Below are 18,591 nucleotides of genomic sequence, written 5' to 3' on the forward strand. Positions count from 1 at the left end.
TGCACCGAAAATTGTTACGGGTGTCATGGAAGCTTAACTTTCCTTCAGTTCTTGAATTTACTATATGAAAACAGGTAAATTCAAAAGCCCACACAAATATTCAGCAGCTAATCAAGCACATGTCATTTGTTTTCCACTCTTTACTGGGTAGCATAAATATTGAAAGGAGAACATGTAAAAGTGTAAAAGAAAAGAAAATGGACTGATGCAATTGCAAGCAGTTTTTTAAATAACTACGCACTTTATTGTTTCTAAACCGCATGTTATTCCTAACTCTCTTTTGTAACAAGATGACTAATGCTACAGATCAAAGCTGTGAGCGATACTGTTGAGTTCATAATTCAGTTGTTAGAGGCCTAGAGAAATAACACAATAGTCACTTTACATGTGTTGATATTATTTTAAACATTATTTGGATTTCTATACTGCCTGCCAGAAAAAAGTTATTAAAGAACAGTGATAAGATAAATGAAATACAGAAAAGAATCTGTCAGTAATAGTTTAGGATTATTATCCCCATTGTATAAGAAGAGGACAACTTTTGAAGAAGATGTTTACAAATCTACATAAAACCACAAGTGTATCAGAGTCAGGGCTTAAAATGGGAGCGACAAGGCTGGCTCTCCAAAGAAATATTATTTATTTATATTTGAAGTCTCTCCATGATAAGAGAAGCTACCGAAACATCTTTAAGAAACAGATTTCTTCCAACTTCTCATTTTTTCATTTAGTAAATGTTTTTTTAATAATGCTTTAATAAATGTTCTTTTAACTCATAATTTACATGAATTATGCCCACTGGAGACATATCCCACACTTTTAGAAAAAGTAGCACTGCAAGGATTTCAAAGCATGATTGTCACCTGGCCATACACACCATCTGTTATATTCCCCAAGGCTGCTATTTCATTTCATGGACTTGTGTTACTTCATATAATGTAACAGCACTAAATTAAGAGAAAAGTGCCAGACTGAAGACTATCATGCTTCTGCTCACTTCTATCCCTGCAGGCATCTTTGCAGCAAGAAGCTTGCCTATCTACTATATAACTTCGTACCAACTTCGTAGACTGTTCTGGTTTTATAAAAATAGTCATCACACGCTGTCATCCTTCACCAAATCTCAGTTTAGTAAGAGCTTAGTCTAATGGTATTATGCACAATTTATACATTTATGTCAGAACAGAAGTCTGTTTTCTCCATTTAAGTTTAGACTAGCACAATTTTGTTCAAATGATAAATTATACAATAAGCAATTTTCACTAAAACTAGATTTAAGTTAAAACTTATTTCACAGTGACAAAACTTCAAATTCATTTTTTACTATTAGCATTCCACAACTTTCTTAGATTTTTAACAAATTTTAACTAATGCTCTTACTCTCCAAAGAGGAATCTAAGAAATCAGACCTGTAACAACAAGAATTTACAATAAGATTTTACTAATATAGACTATTTTCTCTCAATTTTCTTTCTAAACCTTCATTTATGTCATCACATTTGTATTAGGTCTAATTCAAACAACAAGAGTCTTCCAGCTGATGTGTCTCTTCTTATCTATAAATCTGTGTCTGTACCTCTATATATCTATGACAGATGTATGGCGCCTATGATAGATATGGATGACAAATAGCTATATCTATTTATATGATAAATTTTGTTGGAGAAGGATGAATTAATTCTATCTTGTTAATAAAATTTGGGGGGAATTTTTTCATTTGAGAAATTAAGCTATACCACTTCTTCTAAATCTGGAAAGAGATCAGTGAGCATGATAATTGAATTGACCTTTTGCAAAGGTCTGAGAAAAACCTCTGCTATTTCTCCCTTTCAAAAACGCTTGTAGGCTAAACATCAAACAATTATTCCGAGCCCACCAAGAGTGTGAAAAATCAGTATATTTGAAAAGACCCAAGAATTTTTACATGGTTTATAAACTCAAGAACTATTTGTCTCTGCAAATGCTTTCCTTTCTGTATATCTGGACTACAAGCAATAAAACCTGCAACCAAACTAAAGTGGATTCTGAATGTAAAACAAAAACTCTGAATTATAACAACACTCAAGTGCACAACAGACTGAAAACCAGACAGTTGCCAGTACAGAACAGCTGAAGACCTGATTTCTGCAATATGAGTTTTTTGGCCTGATTTATCCCCTTTGTGTTGACAGTGAGGAATTAATCCTTAAATATGTCACAAAGAAAGTTCTGCAAATATATACGTATTTAATTACGTTCAGTTTATCTCACCTTCCCAGGGCTTGGTTCAGAGCCCTATAAGCTTGAATTTCATACCACTGACTCCCTGGTAAAAGGCCTCTTGTATTTTTGTGCTGGTCATTGTACTTCCTCTTTAATTCAACCTAAGAAAGAAATCATAAAATATTGTTTTTAATAATGAAATCGAAAAGGAAATATTCTAAAAGGGGAAAACAAGCAAACATTGATTAAATAAGTGAATATGTAAAGTGTGCTTCAGTGTTTCAACTTTGTATTTTGCATACTAAGCAATTATGGCTTTTACCCTTCTAAAGTTATTCCTATCTTTGTGATCTATTCCAATAATTTACATGTAATAACACAACAACCACACACTTATCCAAATCTCTGTGCTAGCAAGAGAAGGATAAGATGTTCACACACGCAAAAAAGCCCAGATACAAGTCAATGGACTAACTAGACCACAGTTTTATTTGCCCATCTGTAAATGAAGAAGTAAATGATACAATGGAGATCTTTATCCTTTCCTTTATCACAAGTGCTGACTCCTCATCTATTGCTGGGACCAGACCATACTTTTCTCAAGTGAGGAATAAGCAAATATAACCCCTTCTTCTTTCAGAAGCTAAGAAAGTACTTTAGAGACAGAGTGGCCTTGCCAAAGTACCAGAAGTCAGCAGCACCAACTCCAATTCCTAGCTTGGCATCACCTCCTGCCATTTGGAAACAAATGTTTCACTGGCTAAATGTGAAGCAAAGGCGGCAGCTAAGGTTTTGCAGGCCCATGGGCTAGCATGAGGCAGAAAAGAGCATGCTCCTCTTTAAAACAACACTCTCTCCTAGCTGCTTCAAGAGCAGATCTGATATCAACTGCAAAAGAAATGCCCTGCCTCCCCTTTCTAATCATATGGATAACTACATATACAATGCCTAATCTGAATTTGAACAAGAATTTGTATTTGGACATTATACATAGTTCCAACATATATCAAAAGAATTTAGTATTATTGGGAGGACTTAATTTTATTTTTTTTAAACAAACAAACATAAAACTACACCAAAAAGGGTCTTTCCATTGCTCTTTTGTACAATATTAACCTTTCTAAACTGACAAGTGAAAGGACACGCTTCAGGAGAGAAAACAGCAGGCTTCTAACCTCTTCTGACAGGTAACTTTCAAGTTGCATTTGGATAAGAAATTTTATTTTATGTACTTATGCCCTTTAAATTGCCTGTCAAATTTACAAATTCAGTCTTTACAGCCAGAAAGTAAATTCAGTTTGATTTCACAGATTTAATATTTGTTCCAGTCACTCAGAATTTATTGACTGGCATGTGAGGTTTCCTCTGTATTTCAAAACAGAAGATGATTTCTTCTGAACATTTTATGAACATTAAAACCATTCTTTAAAAAGGAACTTAAGCATATCTGTGCATTTCTACAAATGAAAATACTACCTGAGGAAACAAAAGGGTACTCCTAACCATTTGAAATGAGGTATGATGTTGGAAAATTTTATCAAAGTCTTTAAAACGTAACCAATGACAATATGCTCCTGTACATACTTTGCATTTGTCTTCTAGTCCTGGTAAGTTTTCTAACAGTTTCTTCTTTTGAAGAATTTCTGTTATGAGCAAGATTTTGGCCAATTGCAACAAATGTATCTTTACCACAGTTTCCTACTTCGCTAGCAAGTAGGATGTTCAAAACAGGATTAGAGTAACAAGTCATGTGTCTTACACTGGTAAAAATTATAACATTTTTAACTATGTGCATAAAACCACTGAAATAACAGAAGAACGTAAACCAGTCAGATGGTCTGCATTGTATTGCATTACCCTGTGAATAAAATATATTACTTTTACATTCCTCTAAGACATGTTAGCATTATGCAAATCTATACTGCTTGTACTGCGCATCAACAACAACGTTCCATTTCTCAAATTATATAAAAATCCATACTCTCTTGGTCTGAATGTGTAATGTATCTTTAAAACCTATCTTTTCTAACTTAATTAAAAAAAAAGGTTAACAGAAAATAAAGATTCTGTTTTCTCACTTAAACGATCATGTCTCAGCATGAGATGACAACTTACATTGCTGAGAGTTCAGTTTTCATTATGGGTCTACTAAAGGTAAAAGGCCAGGGCATGTCATTTTAATGCAATCAGAATCTATTTCATTGTATAACTCTTACATTATCAAGCATCAAATCAACGCCCAATTCAAAATGACATGTTACATATGTGAAAAAGCCAGTCTCTCCTGCTAGCAAATATCCTAAATGTGCAGTAAACCACAGGCTAGAAGGGATTAGTTAAAATGTCAAAAGACAGCCTTTTACTTTTACCTGTTCATCCTTAAAAATATACTCTTAGCTATGAGGCATGCTTTACAGAAAAATAGCTTCAGCAAGCAGCAGCAGAAGGCCTGTGGCAAGCTCTGCCATCTTGTAGCTGTCAGACAGATTAGTCTTTGATCTATCTGGGAGGTCATGGTCACATTCACATTAACTGAAGTCTAACAACATTATACCTGCTAACTGCTCGTTCTTTTAATGCTTAATTAGTTCAACATCTTTCACTATGGAATATTAACTGAGAAATATCAACAAAAAATAAATGCCGTGACCAAATTTTTTTTTATGACTTGGAAAAATACTTTGAGGCAGTTTCTGCTACAATCCAAAGCATTTTCAAGCATACTTTTCAATCAAAATTAGTAACACAAGTTTTTCTTAGATGACAACAACAACATTAAAATCTAATATAATGAATGTTAAGTGTTTGATAAACCACAAAAAAAAAGTTACCTGGGGTAGCATTGCTTCACATGAAGAAATTCAGACTTATTCAGGATTCAAGTGATATATAAGTACATAAAAGTGGATTTATACTGTCATGACCATGGACTATATCAGTTAGCTTATGGCACAAAGCTCAGAAGACTAGCTCAAAAACTAGAGCTTGTTTTTGAACCCCAAAATAACCTGCAAATTCAGATACAGAAGCCTTGCAGCATCCCTTTTTAGCAACACGCCAGGCTGAACCGGATTTATCCAAAATTAACAAAAACATGGCTGTATTTAACAGCAAGGTATACAAATATCAATCTATTATGAACTATTTGTTTCTACAGAAAAATCAATGCTTAGACAATAAAATTAAAGCACCATTTTCTCCTTTAAATTGAGTTCTTTCCGTTCTGTAACTATAAAGCTTCTCCTTGTTTTGTAGCCATAATTACAACTGAGATAAGGAAATGTGAAAAACAACTTCAGAACATTTTAGATATCTTCAGCTAAAGGTCTGCACAGCATCCTACATGCTAATTTACCTGTTAAGAAGTTTTAAGGAGAAAGTATTTATCCTACAAAGAATAAAAACTACTGTGCTACACAATTAATTACTTTTTTAAAATTTTACTTTGGTAAAAACAAGCAGATGGCCCAGCAGACACTCATCCAGAATAATTTTATCTCAGCCAAAGAACAGGACCTTAGACCTAAAGAGCTAATAGCAAAGCCTAGCAGGACTGGAGAATGCGCATTTGGGGCAGTTGCCATTCATAATCAGAATACCGTAAACCTATTTATCAGCGCCAGTATCACAATATAAAGGTTGAATGGGCTAAGCCATAGTATACAATTTTTTATTTTGTGTGATTTCAATGAGCAAAATAAATTGTATTTGGTTTTACTTCATCTGGCAAAGTTTCGAGATTTTTTTTTTTTTAGATGCATTACTTCACTTAACCAAGTGTAGTGCTATACTTTGCTTTCTAAAAACAAACAAAAAAATCCTAAGCTGTTACTAATAGTTTACAAGCCAGGTCTGTTCTTTGCAAGACATCACTTCACAAACATCTTCAACTGTCTCCTATTTTCTCTGGTAGATTAGAAATGACCTCCAGTTTGTAACCTGTGGGATTAAAAACCAGATTACCCAGAAATCTAAAGACAGGACAGAAATTCATTAATATGACGGCACTATTGTGAGCAGTTGAACAGAGCACTCATCTAAACCTGCGTTTCTCTTTACACTTCACGGTGTTGTGACAGCCCAGGTTAAAGAAAGAGACAACTGCTGAAAGGAAAAAGGCAAATAAGATTGGAACTGTGTTAATTCCTGCACACATGTGTAGGTAGGTACATGTACACACACGTGTAAACTCATGCCCTTCACTCCCCACCACTCTCCTCCATCTATCCTCCATGGAAATAAAAAACAGAAAATGGATATAAATGTTTTCTGGCATTCCACTGACTTGTTTCTCTGGTTTTACGAGAGGAAAAATAGTAATGAAAATAAAGACCGTTGCTCATATCTTCCAAAAAACTTTACAAGACACATTCATGTTTAACATCTACTAATTCCCCACCTCCTAAAAACAAACAAGCAAAAATTACCAGGTGGTCATTCCCTGCTTCCATCCCAAAAAAAGACATAAAAATGGTTTTTAAGCAAATCTAGCGTCCTAAAAAATCTCATGTGTCCAGTTAGAGTCTCTCTTCCACCTGAAATAGCAATAATTAGAATTCTTCAAGAACATACTTGCCATCTACTTTCCTCCTGACAAATGCCAAGTAATCATAAAAGTTTGTAAGTGCGGTAAAGTAAAAGGCATGAAAACCCATTTCTTTTCTTTTACATCTGAAAATCCTTAAATAGAAGTAGCATTAAATAGTGCAGCATTTAACTTTCCCCCCTCACTTCAAAAGCAGTAACGATGTCTGTGAGATTTAAAGCTAAATAATGCATGTGTAAAGACCTGCGTGAGTCATAGAATACGCTTCAAACATCCTCACTCCTTGGTAGACCTACTAAAACCTGTATCTAAACACAATATCTCCATTTATTAGCCCACAGGAAAAAGATATTATGGCAGGATGTTATCTTTAAATGCTCCAAGCATTCCAAGTGCAGTGTTAATACATATAAAACAGTATGAAATAAGCAAATGCCTATTACCTATAATTTATCAAACTAGATTCTGTATATGACAATAATTTATTAAGGCCATTCTAACCATCTCGTATACCTACAGATGGTCACCAGACACAAATATAACACACTTCTGCTTTCACACACAAATGCTGCATTTCTTTAAAAAACAACAAAACCCCAAAACTGTAAGCACAGCAATACCATATATACCGTGAATAAGAGATTATCGGCTAGAGACATGATCAATGCTTTGCACTGCTCAATTATCTTCAAGATGCTCTGTTACACAGCTCCATCCTACAAGAGCCTCTTTAGCAGAGGAATCACCGTGAGGCTGAACTCTGCACCTACCACCCCTCCAGCGGCTGCCCCTTACAGAGGCTATCAACTCAAAGCAATAGTTTGTGCATCAAAGCCACATAAGCTTAAAAATAGTTCAGGTGACCTTTTCTGCCTGAAAATTTCGATGCGCACTTAAAAATTTGCCTTCCTCGGATAGTACTGAATAAAATAAGGAAGTAACATCTCTGCAGACCTAGATCTCAGACTAGCTGTATCTTGCAGACTGTTGCACCTGAAAAGACACTGGGCATCCATGGAATTTAAACGTTTGTTGCCTGAATGAAGATATAGTCAAAACTAGGAAAAGTTATTGAAACTGGAAAAAAAACCCAACCACAAAGGTGGCAAGAAAGAAACTATATACCAAAAAACACCGCTAGCTTCTTTCCCCATAGCCCAAACACTTAAACGTGACTTCAAAAAGTAAAGCCAACAACCCAACAGCAAACTACTGTCTATTAGACCCTACTAACTGGCCAGTACTCTCTTCTGGGGCAGAAAAACAGTACTACCACTTTGTGCAAAGCCGTATTTCTCTTATTTTGAATTCAGAAGGTATTTTACGACTAAATGCTTCCTCAGTCTTCTCACTCTTAATCCCAGTGTTAGAGAGATGGGAAGCTTATGTAATGTTGTAACTGCTGAACACTTTTAGTATTGTCAACTACACCATGTGGCATCTCAGAGATCTGGAAGTTTTACGGTTTGACAAATCTTGTAGCACATTCACCCCAGGCCCATCTACTCATCTCAGTCTTGTAAGCTTTGAGGGACTGCGAACAAGTGACTTGATTAAAATCTAATGCAACCAAAACTCTCCTCTGAAGAGAAAATTCAATCCATTTCCAGTGAAGCAGAAGTGAAAAAAAATCAAACAGCTTCCCTTGAGGTACAACGCTGCTGCATACGCTCAGTGCCGCTGCGTCTAAGGTGAAGTGGTAAGTGTCAGTCATCCTTACAAATCCCCAAGGTGATAGCTTCACTTTTAAAGCTTTCAACATACTTTGACAGTAAAGTAAAAACTTAAAGGTCAACACTACTTGCTAAGGACAAGATAAACACAAGAAAATCACTTTGGAATTTTTTATGGATCAGAAAAGTAAACTATTAAATGTAAAGGAAAAGTTTTGATTTGCTGTATTATTTATCCAAAGGCTTAACTTCTGGATATATTCAGGGATGATTTCTGTGATCTATGCTAACATACTGACATTAGCCTTGCACCAGCAGCAGAGAAATGCCATCCACTAGTCTTACATGTTAAGTTGAACTTAAATGTTACCTTTCTTAGCTACAGGAATGCTGTATTCCATAGGATTTTACAGCTACTCCCACAAATTAAGCCTCTGCCATCAATATTTTTTTTTCTTAATTAACAGAATTTCTATTGGATGTAAGAAGAGTGTGGATGGCTTTGACTTTTCACAACCATTCTTATTTCTGGAAAAGTGGGAAGTGAGAGGCTTTTGAGATATATTACTGCCTCAGACTGATGTAAGAAATTACCACACCACCACATATTTAATGCATTGCTTGTATTTTTTTGTAACACAGGTAGCTATGCCTCCTGACACTTTCCTTCAGGGAGAAGGGAAAAAAAAAAAAGCAATGGAGATCTGCAATATCCAGCCAGTCATCTTGTTATGATGTGATTCTGCACACTGCCTTACCCCTTAGTAAGCAGTATCACAGCAGATTGCAATAATTTACAAGACAAGAACAATGCTGGCTGAATAATCTGAAAGCATGCTCTTTTACAAAATTTAGAAGTATATTGTCTAGATAATTGTTATTTAACATCTAGAGGCTTGCTGCATAACATTGTACATTTCAATGACGTAAGTATATTTCTTATTTATATCCTTGACTTGATTGTTTCAAAAAGCTACTTTGCAATTAAAATACAAAATAAAATTTAATATGAAGCAGGGCATGGAAGAAAGACAAGCGTGCCTGTGTGCGTGGGTGCGCGCGCACATATGCAAACATATACACACATTGCACTTTTACCCTATTCATTATTTCCCTCTCGGAGAACATTCAATAAATACTATACCATGATGTTTGTGAAAATTCCATAAATGTTTTTCTGCTCCCCACTTTATATTTGTAATTTTTTTCCCAGTGGAATGCAGAACAAAGTAAAAGCGGCTCAGGTTTAGACAGCCATTAACATAGACAAACAAAAAAAAAATTGATCACTTTTTACAAAAATTCTTAACTTCACAGGGAATTTTCAAATTCTACTAAAGATAAACACAACAATGATCTTCCCATAAAATGTCATTTTCTGTACCAGTTCACCCGTATTTTAAAACAATAATTTATTCTGGATAAGTGGAAATATTTTTCAAGTGATCCAAAGCTATGATGGAATTCATAGAGTGCATGGTATGTTTCTCAACTCAGGTTAAGCATCTAAAATAACAATAATTTTCTTAGAAAATTTTTTTTTCCTAGAATATAGTATGCAAGAAGAATTATTTCAGCAACCATTTATCTAGCACAAGATTCTTTCTCCTTTCAATGAAGAAAAAGCATGTAGGCTTAAAGATTGCCACAAGAACTAGAAATTAACTTAAATATTCCGAAAAATGCCATTATTCCAAAATGATACAAACACCTCAATTTGTTGAGCTCTCAAGAAAGGAGAAAGAAACTGCAGCCTGATGCTGCAAACTCTTTGTATCATTAAGTTACATATAACCCAGAAAATTGTAATTGAAATGATGTGTTCCATCGTGTTTCCCAAATTATGTTGCTGGAAACAATAAAGAAAGTATTTGCCATCGTAGTTCATATTCACCCTATAGCAGCTATGGGAAATACTTCTTATTAATGGCAAAGTCAGCTACAGTTCTCAAGTAATGTCATTGCACAGAAATCCTGGCCTTATCAAGTTTATTTTCCTTGCACATCTATTGATGTAAAAGGGTTTGACTGCATTTTCCTCTATATTTTGGTAAAGTTCTCGGAGCTGTTACATGATTAAGTATACTCTACTGTACTACGATCAAAAGCATCTGGAAAGGTGGAAGTGAAGAAATGCTCTCTGGGAAAGTTAGCTTAATGCTTGCACTTCAGAGTCGCCCATTATCAACATTTCATAGTGAGTTTCTTTATTTTCAGGTCCCCAAGGTAAGAACAGTAAATTATGACTTGAACTAAACAAGTCACACTTGGCTCCAAAATCAGATTTTCCTACCTCCAGTTTCAGGTCCCAGAGGTGGGCAGAGGAAATCCTGGTCACAGCCAAAGAAGTCATTTTTGGCTCTGAAATAAATTTTCCCGCTTTACTAGAGCCAAACCCTACCATTGAGAGTACCATAGCTTTAAGCAATACTTTAACGTTTCTTTTATATATTTTGCTTTAGCAACCTGATTCTTCAGCAATATGAAACAGTTTTCAATAACTCAGAATTAGGGTTTTGGCCTTTCTTTCTTAAATCAGTATTGTTTATTATCAAGTACACTTCTGAGCCATAATCATTTCTTTCTCCCTAACACTGACAAAGTGCTTTAGACTCTTCTCCTTGTGAAAATGAGTGAACGTAAGATACTACGTGCCTAAAATTTTTAAGTGAGGCAACTGGAAAAGAAACTAAATGATATTTTTTAAGAGGTTCTACAGAAAATAATGTAACTTATAAAAGCATACAGTTACTTAAGGAAACCAAATGCTTGCCATTTAATACCAGAAGTTGTGGCATATATTTAGCACAAACATATGGAGAAAATAAAATTGGCTATTATACGTCACACTTGACAATGAGTTTCTTGCCCAAGTAGAGACTGATGTCGGGATCCAAAATGCTACAATTCAAAATATATAACAGAAGTTAATGAATAGTATGTTAGCATCAGATAACAAGTATATGGGATTACACATCTTTTTCTGTCACATTATTTATGTTCTCTAATATTACAGTTCACTGGTATTAGCATCAAGTTACAAATCATAAAATATATTTAGAAAGCAGGTTGATCACAGACAAGTAATATTAGTGGAGATGAGCCAACATCAAACTGCCAACATAAAATATTGGTCTCCAAAGTTACAATTCTACAAACCCTTATGATTGTGCACAGTCCTAGAAGTATTAAAGGGATTACTCACACAAGTAAAAGCTATGTGCAGGAGTAAGGGGTTATAGAACTGAGTCTTAAGAGGACTTTTATTAACCCAAAAAGCAGGCATGCAAGTGTATTTTCCTGTAGAATCACTTTTTAGTGATTTAAACCAATCCCAGAAGTATATCATTCATGGATATTCCAAGGGAATTGTTCATCGCTTGCATTTCCTATTTTTAAAGGGATGTCATTACAAATCATCTTATCAGTTTCTTCATTCGGTAAGCACCTATTGCTATGTAAAAGCAACAGATGTACCTGTGTTCACAGTTTATGTCTATATAGGTCTAACTTGACTTGTGTCACTACATTTTGCATTGTCTTCTGTCTGCTCAAAACCCAAGTTCCTCCCAAAACTTCAAAGCTGGAACGTTTAAAATATCCAGGTTTCAATCTTCTGGTTAGCCTACAAAATCTAAAGAAACACTAACTGACTATATCATAAAAGCAAACGTCTCAACTATCCTATAAACTTCAACTGTTTCATTTGGGAACTTAATGTATCCTAAAATCCTACAAAAAAAGATAAACTGTACAGGTTTATCTGTACAGGTCTGCCTCTAATGATATGCTTTGAAAACAATCCTGAATAGGAAAATGTATTTGAATGAAATACTGTAATCATATTCTTCCTGATAGTCTTATCATAAATTATTTCTACTGTTTAATGCAAGTATTTGAGTATCAGCTTTCACTTTAAAACCCAACTCTATTCCCACCTCAATTCCAAAGGATTTAGATCTGATTATAAAAGGACAGTTAGAAGATGAGTTTGCATCATAGGCAGGACGGCGCAAGTATCATTCACCCCCCTGGCAATTGGGCTTGTGACTTTTGGATTCTAACTGCTAATGAAACAGTAATACAGCCAGCCAAACTCCAACTGGTTAGGACAACAGGTTAAGGCTTAACTACAGACAACCAATTGTCTATAATTAATAAAGAATCTCTTTTCATTGCAGGTAATACTAATAACTATCTGCTATATGAGAGCATCCCTTCCAAACCCTGCAAGTTTCATGCACCTTTTTTGTCCTTATTGACAAAGTAATACTCCTTCAGTTCTATAAAGTTCTACTAACTGAAGATAACTCCAAAGCATTTAGAAGAATTATAATAAACTATACAGGAATAAAACTTTGTTTTCCTGTCTAATGTTCAGGTAAGGTCTGCCAGTCTAGGGGGACTAAAGTAACAAACAGCAATTTGCATTTGCTAATACACACAGACTATTAAAAATAGGATATCACAGTGGTTTTATATAAAGGTAACACATTTTTTAAAATGTGGCACTTATTTTTCTGTACCCTTTTGTATTTCATCTGTTTCATTCCATTCTGGGAAGCGATACTATTGGATCAGCTCTCCCAGAAATATACAAAAAGAATAGTTTCAAGTGAAAACTGGCGTCACATCATGTGTCCCCCCTCCCTTTTTCTTAATTTTTAATTTTACACGCAAATCTTCACTATCAACAGCCAGTTTTCCTCAAAAATATAATTCCAATTCCTTTCCTGAGCTGACATGCCACTGAAAGAGATCCTTAAATCTTCAAAATTTCTTTTGTAACTATGCATATATTTCCACAAAGCCACTAATTAATCTTCTTCAGTGAACAGTGTGACTATCCTTCCCACTATCCTTTTTCACCCAGTTGACAATCTGAGCTCAACTGGTAAACGAAACGTGCAATCAATCCAGAACTTTTTGGGGTATCTGATAAACCTAAAGCCCTGGACAAAAACAAAACATCGTTCAATTTAAAGGGAAGTACTGCTAGCTGGATATCACTTTGGATCCAAGTTCTTGAGCAAAAGACACGTTTACAACAAAAACAGTTTCCCCTAGCATTATTCTAGGAGCATTGCCATGCACCAGACAGCTCCTCAAATCTGATGCTGAGAGACTGGTGCATGCCCTTCTCTCATCTAGAATTGATCACTGCAGTGCTTTGTGCATTACCATATCTAAATATACACACTCAAACCTTTAGCTGCTTGCAATTTGGCAGCTAGTGTTTCTATCCCTACTTAAAAATTTAGAGGTTTTCTTCTTTAGTCTAATTAGAAAAAATAGTGCAGCACAACACTGATTTTTTTTGAATTTAGTTATCAGTAATGGAGTGTACTGCCTGTGATTCTATTATATTACATATTTGGTTGAACTCAAAGTAAAAGCAAATGCACTATTTTAATCTCAAGGAACATAATCCCTTGCAAACATAATTTACCCTTGACACATTCTTTTCAATTTAATTTTGTGTCACTTAGGACACAAAAATACTGACTTTCTGGAAATCACTTGGAGTAAATTGTAAGAGTTCCAGCCATACTACAGACCAAGTATTTCCAAAATATCATTTCAGTGTATGCTTCTAAAACAAAGCATTTCTAACTGTAGAAAGAGTGCTAAATATCCTTTGAATGTAAATGTTTTTATACTAAAGTACAGTGTAGTATATTTTAGTAAGACAAAAAAATGTTATGGCTGAATAAATGCTTCAAGAAAGCTATGCAAACATTGAAAGAACATTGCACTAGGCAGCCACCACTAATATAACCTTACTAGTCCTTATAGGATGTGGGTTTTTTTCCACCAAGGCTGTAATTAGGCACACACTCTAGACAACAAAGAAGTCTTTGGTTGTTCACTTAAGCTCAGAACAAATCTCCCAAACCAAAGCTGAGTCAGTTTGGGCTTTCAAGTGCAAACCTATGATTTTCTTGTTTGATTTGGCATTACTATTAACCAGAATCCAGCTGTTCCCGGTATTTAATTATTCTGTGATACTTCACTTTGTTTCTTAGCTTCACAAAGTAGTCCCAAAAAGCTCTAAAAGTTACACGTAAGATAAAGCGGTGACGGTGGCTATTATCACTGGAAGAAGTGTGCCAGCAACTGGGTGACCTCTTAAGTGGCACGCACAGACCACTAAAAAATTAGTGGTCTTACAAACTAGTCAATAATAAATGTTCTTTTTCAGTAAGTAGAAAGAAAGTCTAGAAAAACACTTTTCCATATTCATTGGCTTTCTTTTCCTTTATGAATGCCTTGGCTTCAACTATGAAGTGCCTATTCTAACGGAACATCATCTATCCATAAGACAAGTCCTGCTGAAGTCAAAAGGAAGGAACTATTGATGTGGGTAATTACACAGCAGTGCAAGCAACAGGATGCTACTTTGGCCGCCTGCTGAAAAATACAAATAGTCTCAAATTTCTTTAATTGAAGGCACTTCAGAATACTATCTTTAGAAGGCACATAGAAGTTTTTGCCTAAAGTTAGATGAAGCTTGAATTATCAAAAAAGTAATGTCCTCAGTATCCAGGAAGAGGTTATGTTATGTCATAATTTCATACCTCAAAATTTCAAGCTAATAAAGCAGCATTAGCTTGGAAAAGGTTTACAATTCCACTCTCGGTTTAAGTGGGAAGTGTCATACACATAGTTACACTAAAGGAGGCAATACGGATTAGAAAGGTGACATACTACAGTCAAGGATCTAGAGTGTGAAACACATTCCTTCCTTATATTACTATTTTACACTATAACTATCTTTATCTTTCCACCTATTTTCTGAAATAATCTTTTGATCAATCTTGCATGCCTTCTTTAAAATAGTATTTTCCTAGCGTTTATCCTAGACCTTCACAACCAAATACCCCACCACAGTAAGTCAGAAAGTTACTTCATTTCTATACAAATGACCTAAGTTTTGGTATCTGAAAACAGGCAAGTGAAGATGGAAATATATGCTGTTACTCGGCAGGGTATGAAGTTAATGAGCATTTTAACAATACTATAGCCTTCACTAGCAATGTCAGACAAAAATTTACACTACATCTAGCATGATATAAATTTATTTAGAATGACATAAATGAGCCCAGAAGACATGCTGCACTGTTCTTCCTCTTACCTGTGTAGAAAGTAACTCAAAGAATTCAAATGGGATTGAGGGGAGTCCACGGGTATAAACATTTAGAAAAAATAATTGTGCATATTTGGTGTTTTACACATGACAAAAATAAAGTACAACTCTTCAATTAATATCCTACCTGAAGGTCTTTCACATTTGGAAACGGAATACCTATGGTTACAACTGCACGGGCATTCTCATCACAGAAATCCAAGCCTTCACTAACTTTTCCTCTGCATACAGCTATAAGGAGTGCTCCATCTTGAACAAGCCAGAGAGGAATATACAAATCATTCCCAGGGATAAACTGAGTATCAGAAGAAAGCTTCACCAACATCTTTTAAAAGGCTAAACATAATATAGCATAACACACTGTATCAGTCTGGAAAAGGCGAGTGGATATAAAACTACTTTGTTAGAGGGATGAGATTAACTCTGCTTTGATCAATGATATTGTGATTTTGAATATCAACTAGCAAAATAATTTTGCACCATATAATATAGTGGTACTTAATTATGCAAGAACCATCTGTATCTACTACAAAATTTTAAATCTTAAATTTTGCACTCCAAAAATCTCGCTATTGATGTTTTGACATACTATCCTTCTTTGTTCTCTATACTAATATTTAAGTATTTTGAGAAGAAATCCTATAGTGGCTGTAACAAAGACGGTAAACCACAGTAATGCAAGGTACTACAAGTTGGATTCTTTGAGAAGCCACTCCTAGAATATCACTGTTGGGATTATGCATCATCCTGTACTTCCCTATATGCTCATATGCAGCAATAAAAATAGCAGTCAATCTTCCTCATTTATCACAATAACTTATTAAACTGAGGTTAATTTAACTGTTTCTTTACACCTTAGTCTAACTGTTAAGCACTTTAAGAATCTTTTTTTTTTAGACTTGAAGAATCTGTATCAACTATTTCATACGTCTGAAGAACGTACCTTTTTCGCCTTTACATTTTATTGCATCATAGTATATTTTCAGCAGTTCATCAAAGTCACTCTTTGCCCCTCCTTGAGGCTCTGCAATGACTGTCTTAACCAGCTCCAGGTTTCTCCATAAGCCAGTGTGCATCCAGCGATCTTTTAATTTGTCCAACAGCTGAAACAAAGAGAAAAATCCAGAATAGCTGTAATGAAAGGTCAATCACTTGAACTGTTCAAATAAAGCACACACAGACACTTATTTTAGTGAAATTATATTATTCAGGTTTTGTTTTTATGAATACAAGTTTCCCTACCATACACTGTTCCACAGCTATGCAACACTTGGTAAACATGATGGCCACTGATTTGGCTAATTAGAAACAGTGCAGATTTTTGAGTTATCAAAGCAAAACTCTCTAAATCGATGAGAGTGGTCACTAAAGAGCCTTTTCTGGTATTCCTCAAAGCAAGAGGAATGTCATTCAAAGAAAAATGGAAATTACCTCTTTTTCTGATTACCAAGTAAGAGATCCATAAGTAAGACTGGAAACAAATTCTAAATTAATTTGAAATGAGCCTTTATACCTTAAATTTCCCCAATATTTCAGTATTTTAAAATTTACATAGATAAGTTGCGGGAGGAGGTATTGATGTAGGATTTATCAACAACCTCCTCCACTTCTTGAAGGGCCTGTCAGCTTTGTTATACCTACCAGATTCTGAACTGTGCACATTTTACTCCAAATCAGTACATGTTCAAATCTTGCAAGCAAATAAGCTCGTTCCACATTTAGTCCAAATGTAATGAAAATATGTATTGCATTACAAAAAGCAAAGTCTAAAATTACCACAGAAATCGAAGTCAGACAGGTGGGGGTCATTTCACAGTTAGCAGTCATCACATGCCCTTTTCTCATTAATTTCTAGACTGAATTTTACCAAGACAGGGAGCAAAAAAGTCACTCCTTCACCTGACTTGTTTGTCTGATGGTGCCCAGCACTGCCCTCAAGACAAGAGCAAGGCAACCAACACATTTTAGAATGAACTGAGGAGATCTGGTCCAAAGGACAGAAGTAAATATTTTATTTCACTCCTTTTACTGTTCTGTGATCATTAGTGTGTCACTAACTATTGTGCAGTAGTTACTGAGCTTCATATGCACAGAGATTTTAAATTCACAGATTCTGTAATACGGGTTATGCTCTTAATTTGTCTGTACTTCCCTCAATTCCGCTCACTGAAGCCTTTCTCAGTATTTTGCTTCATGCTATATAAACCGCTCCATCTGGAACCTGCACTTGCCCCAGTTCATTGCTCAAAAAGCCACAGCACCCCTTAACTCCAACCCACTTGCCTTTCTGATGCACTCCAGCCAAGATCTCCGGATCTTGAATGCTTAGATTGTTACAAAATTAATCTCTCCCATGTCCAAATATACAGTTTAAGTGTTATTGTGAAGCAGAACTAATGGTAATTAATTGTTGTCACATTTGAGTTTACAGGAAGAACACTTGCAAATTTATAGGAAATTGTTTACAAGAATCCCTTGCGTATTCCATCTTCTCAACATCAAAGATCTGAACTTACTCTCTGACATTAAGTATTTGGATTGATTCCTTTTGAGGTACATGTGGTTCAGAGGGGACAAATACTATGTTATTCTTGAATTTTCACTAGCTTTGTTCAAGCCTCTATTCAGGGAATTACACTTGCTTACTACTGATGTGACACCATTCTCAAGAAAGCACAGAAAGACTAAGTGATGAACAGTAGGAACAGTTTCCTATACATACAGATGTTACTGTAGAATAAATCATCTCTTCTAAACGTGTCTGTCCTACTGCTGTCCCTTTCTCTACCAGCTCTGTCATTTCCTGGCAGCATCCTGTCTGTAATCTCTTTTTATATAAAAGGTCGTAATACTATGACCGAGCAATGACTGTCCATCTTGCCATCCACAGCCTGCCACTATGCCTTCAGTTCTTGGATACGATATGGAGATAATTCTGGTAAAGAAAAGAATCAAACAAATTATGCCTCTAAGTACATCCATTTGGGATCTGTTAGAGCTGCCAGTGACTGTAATATTATTAG

General features: G+C 35.2%; 1 protein-coding gene across 1 annotated transcript in view; it reads right to left on the reverse strand.

The window, feature by feature from the left end:
• BRIP1 (BRCA1 interacting DNA helicase 1) overlaps positions 1-18,591 on the reverse strand; it is a 64,435-nt gene that overhangs the window by 5,006 nt on the left and 40,838 nt on the right. Inside the window, 3 exon segments of the mRNA XM_075517998.1 lie at positions 2,251-2,363; positions 15,696-15,817; positions 16,512-16,671. Of these exon segments, the coding sequence (XP_075374113.1) occupies positions 2,251-2,363; positions 15,696-15,817; positions 16,512-16,671 (395 nt within the window).

Source organism: Mycteria americana, chromosome 15 (assembly GCF_035582795.1).
Source record: "Mycteria americana isolate JAX WOST 10 ecotype Jacksonville Zoo and Gardens chromosome 15, USCA_MyAme_1.0, whole genome shotgun sequence".
NCBI classification, from domain to species: domain Eukaryota; kingdom Metazoa; phylum Chordata; class Aves; order Ciconiiformes; family Ciconiidae; genus Mycteria; species Mycteria americana.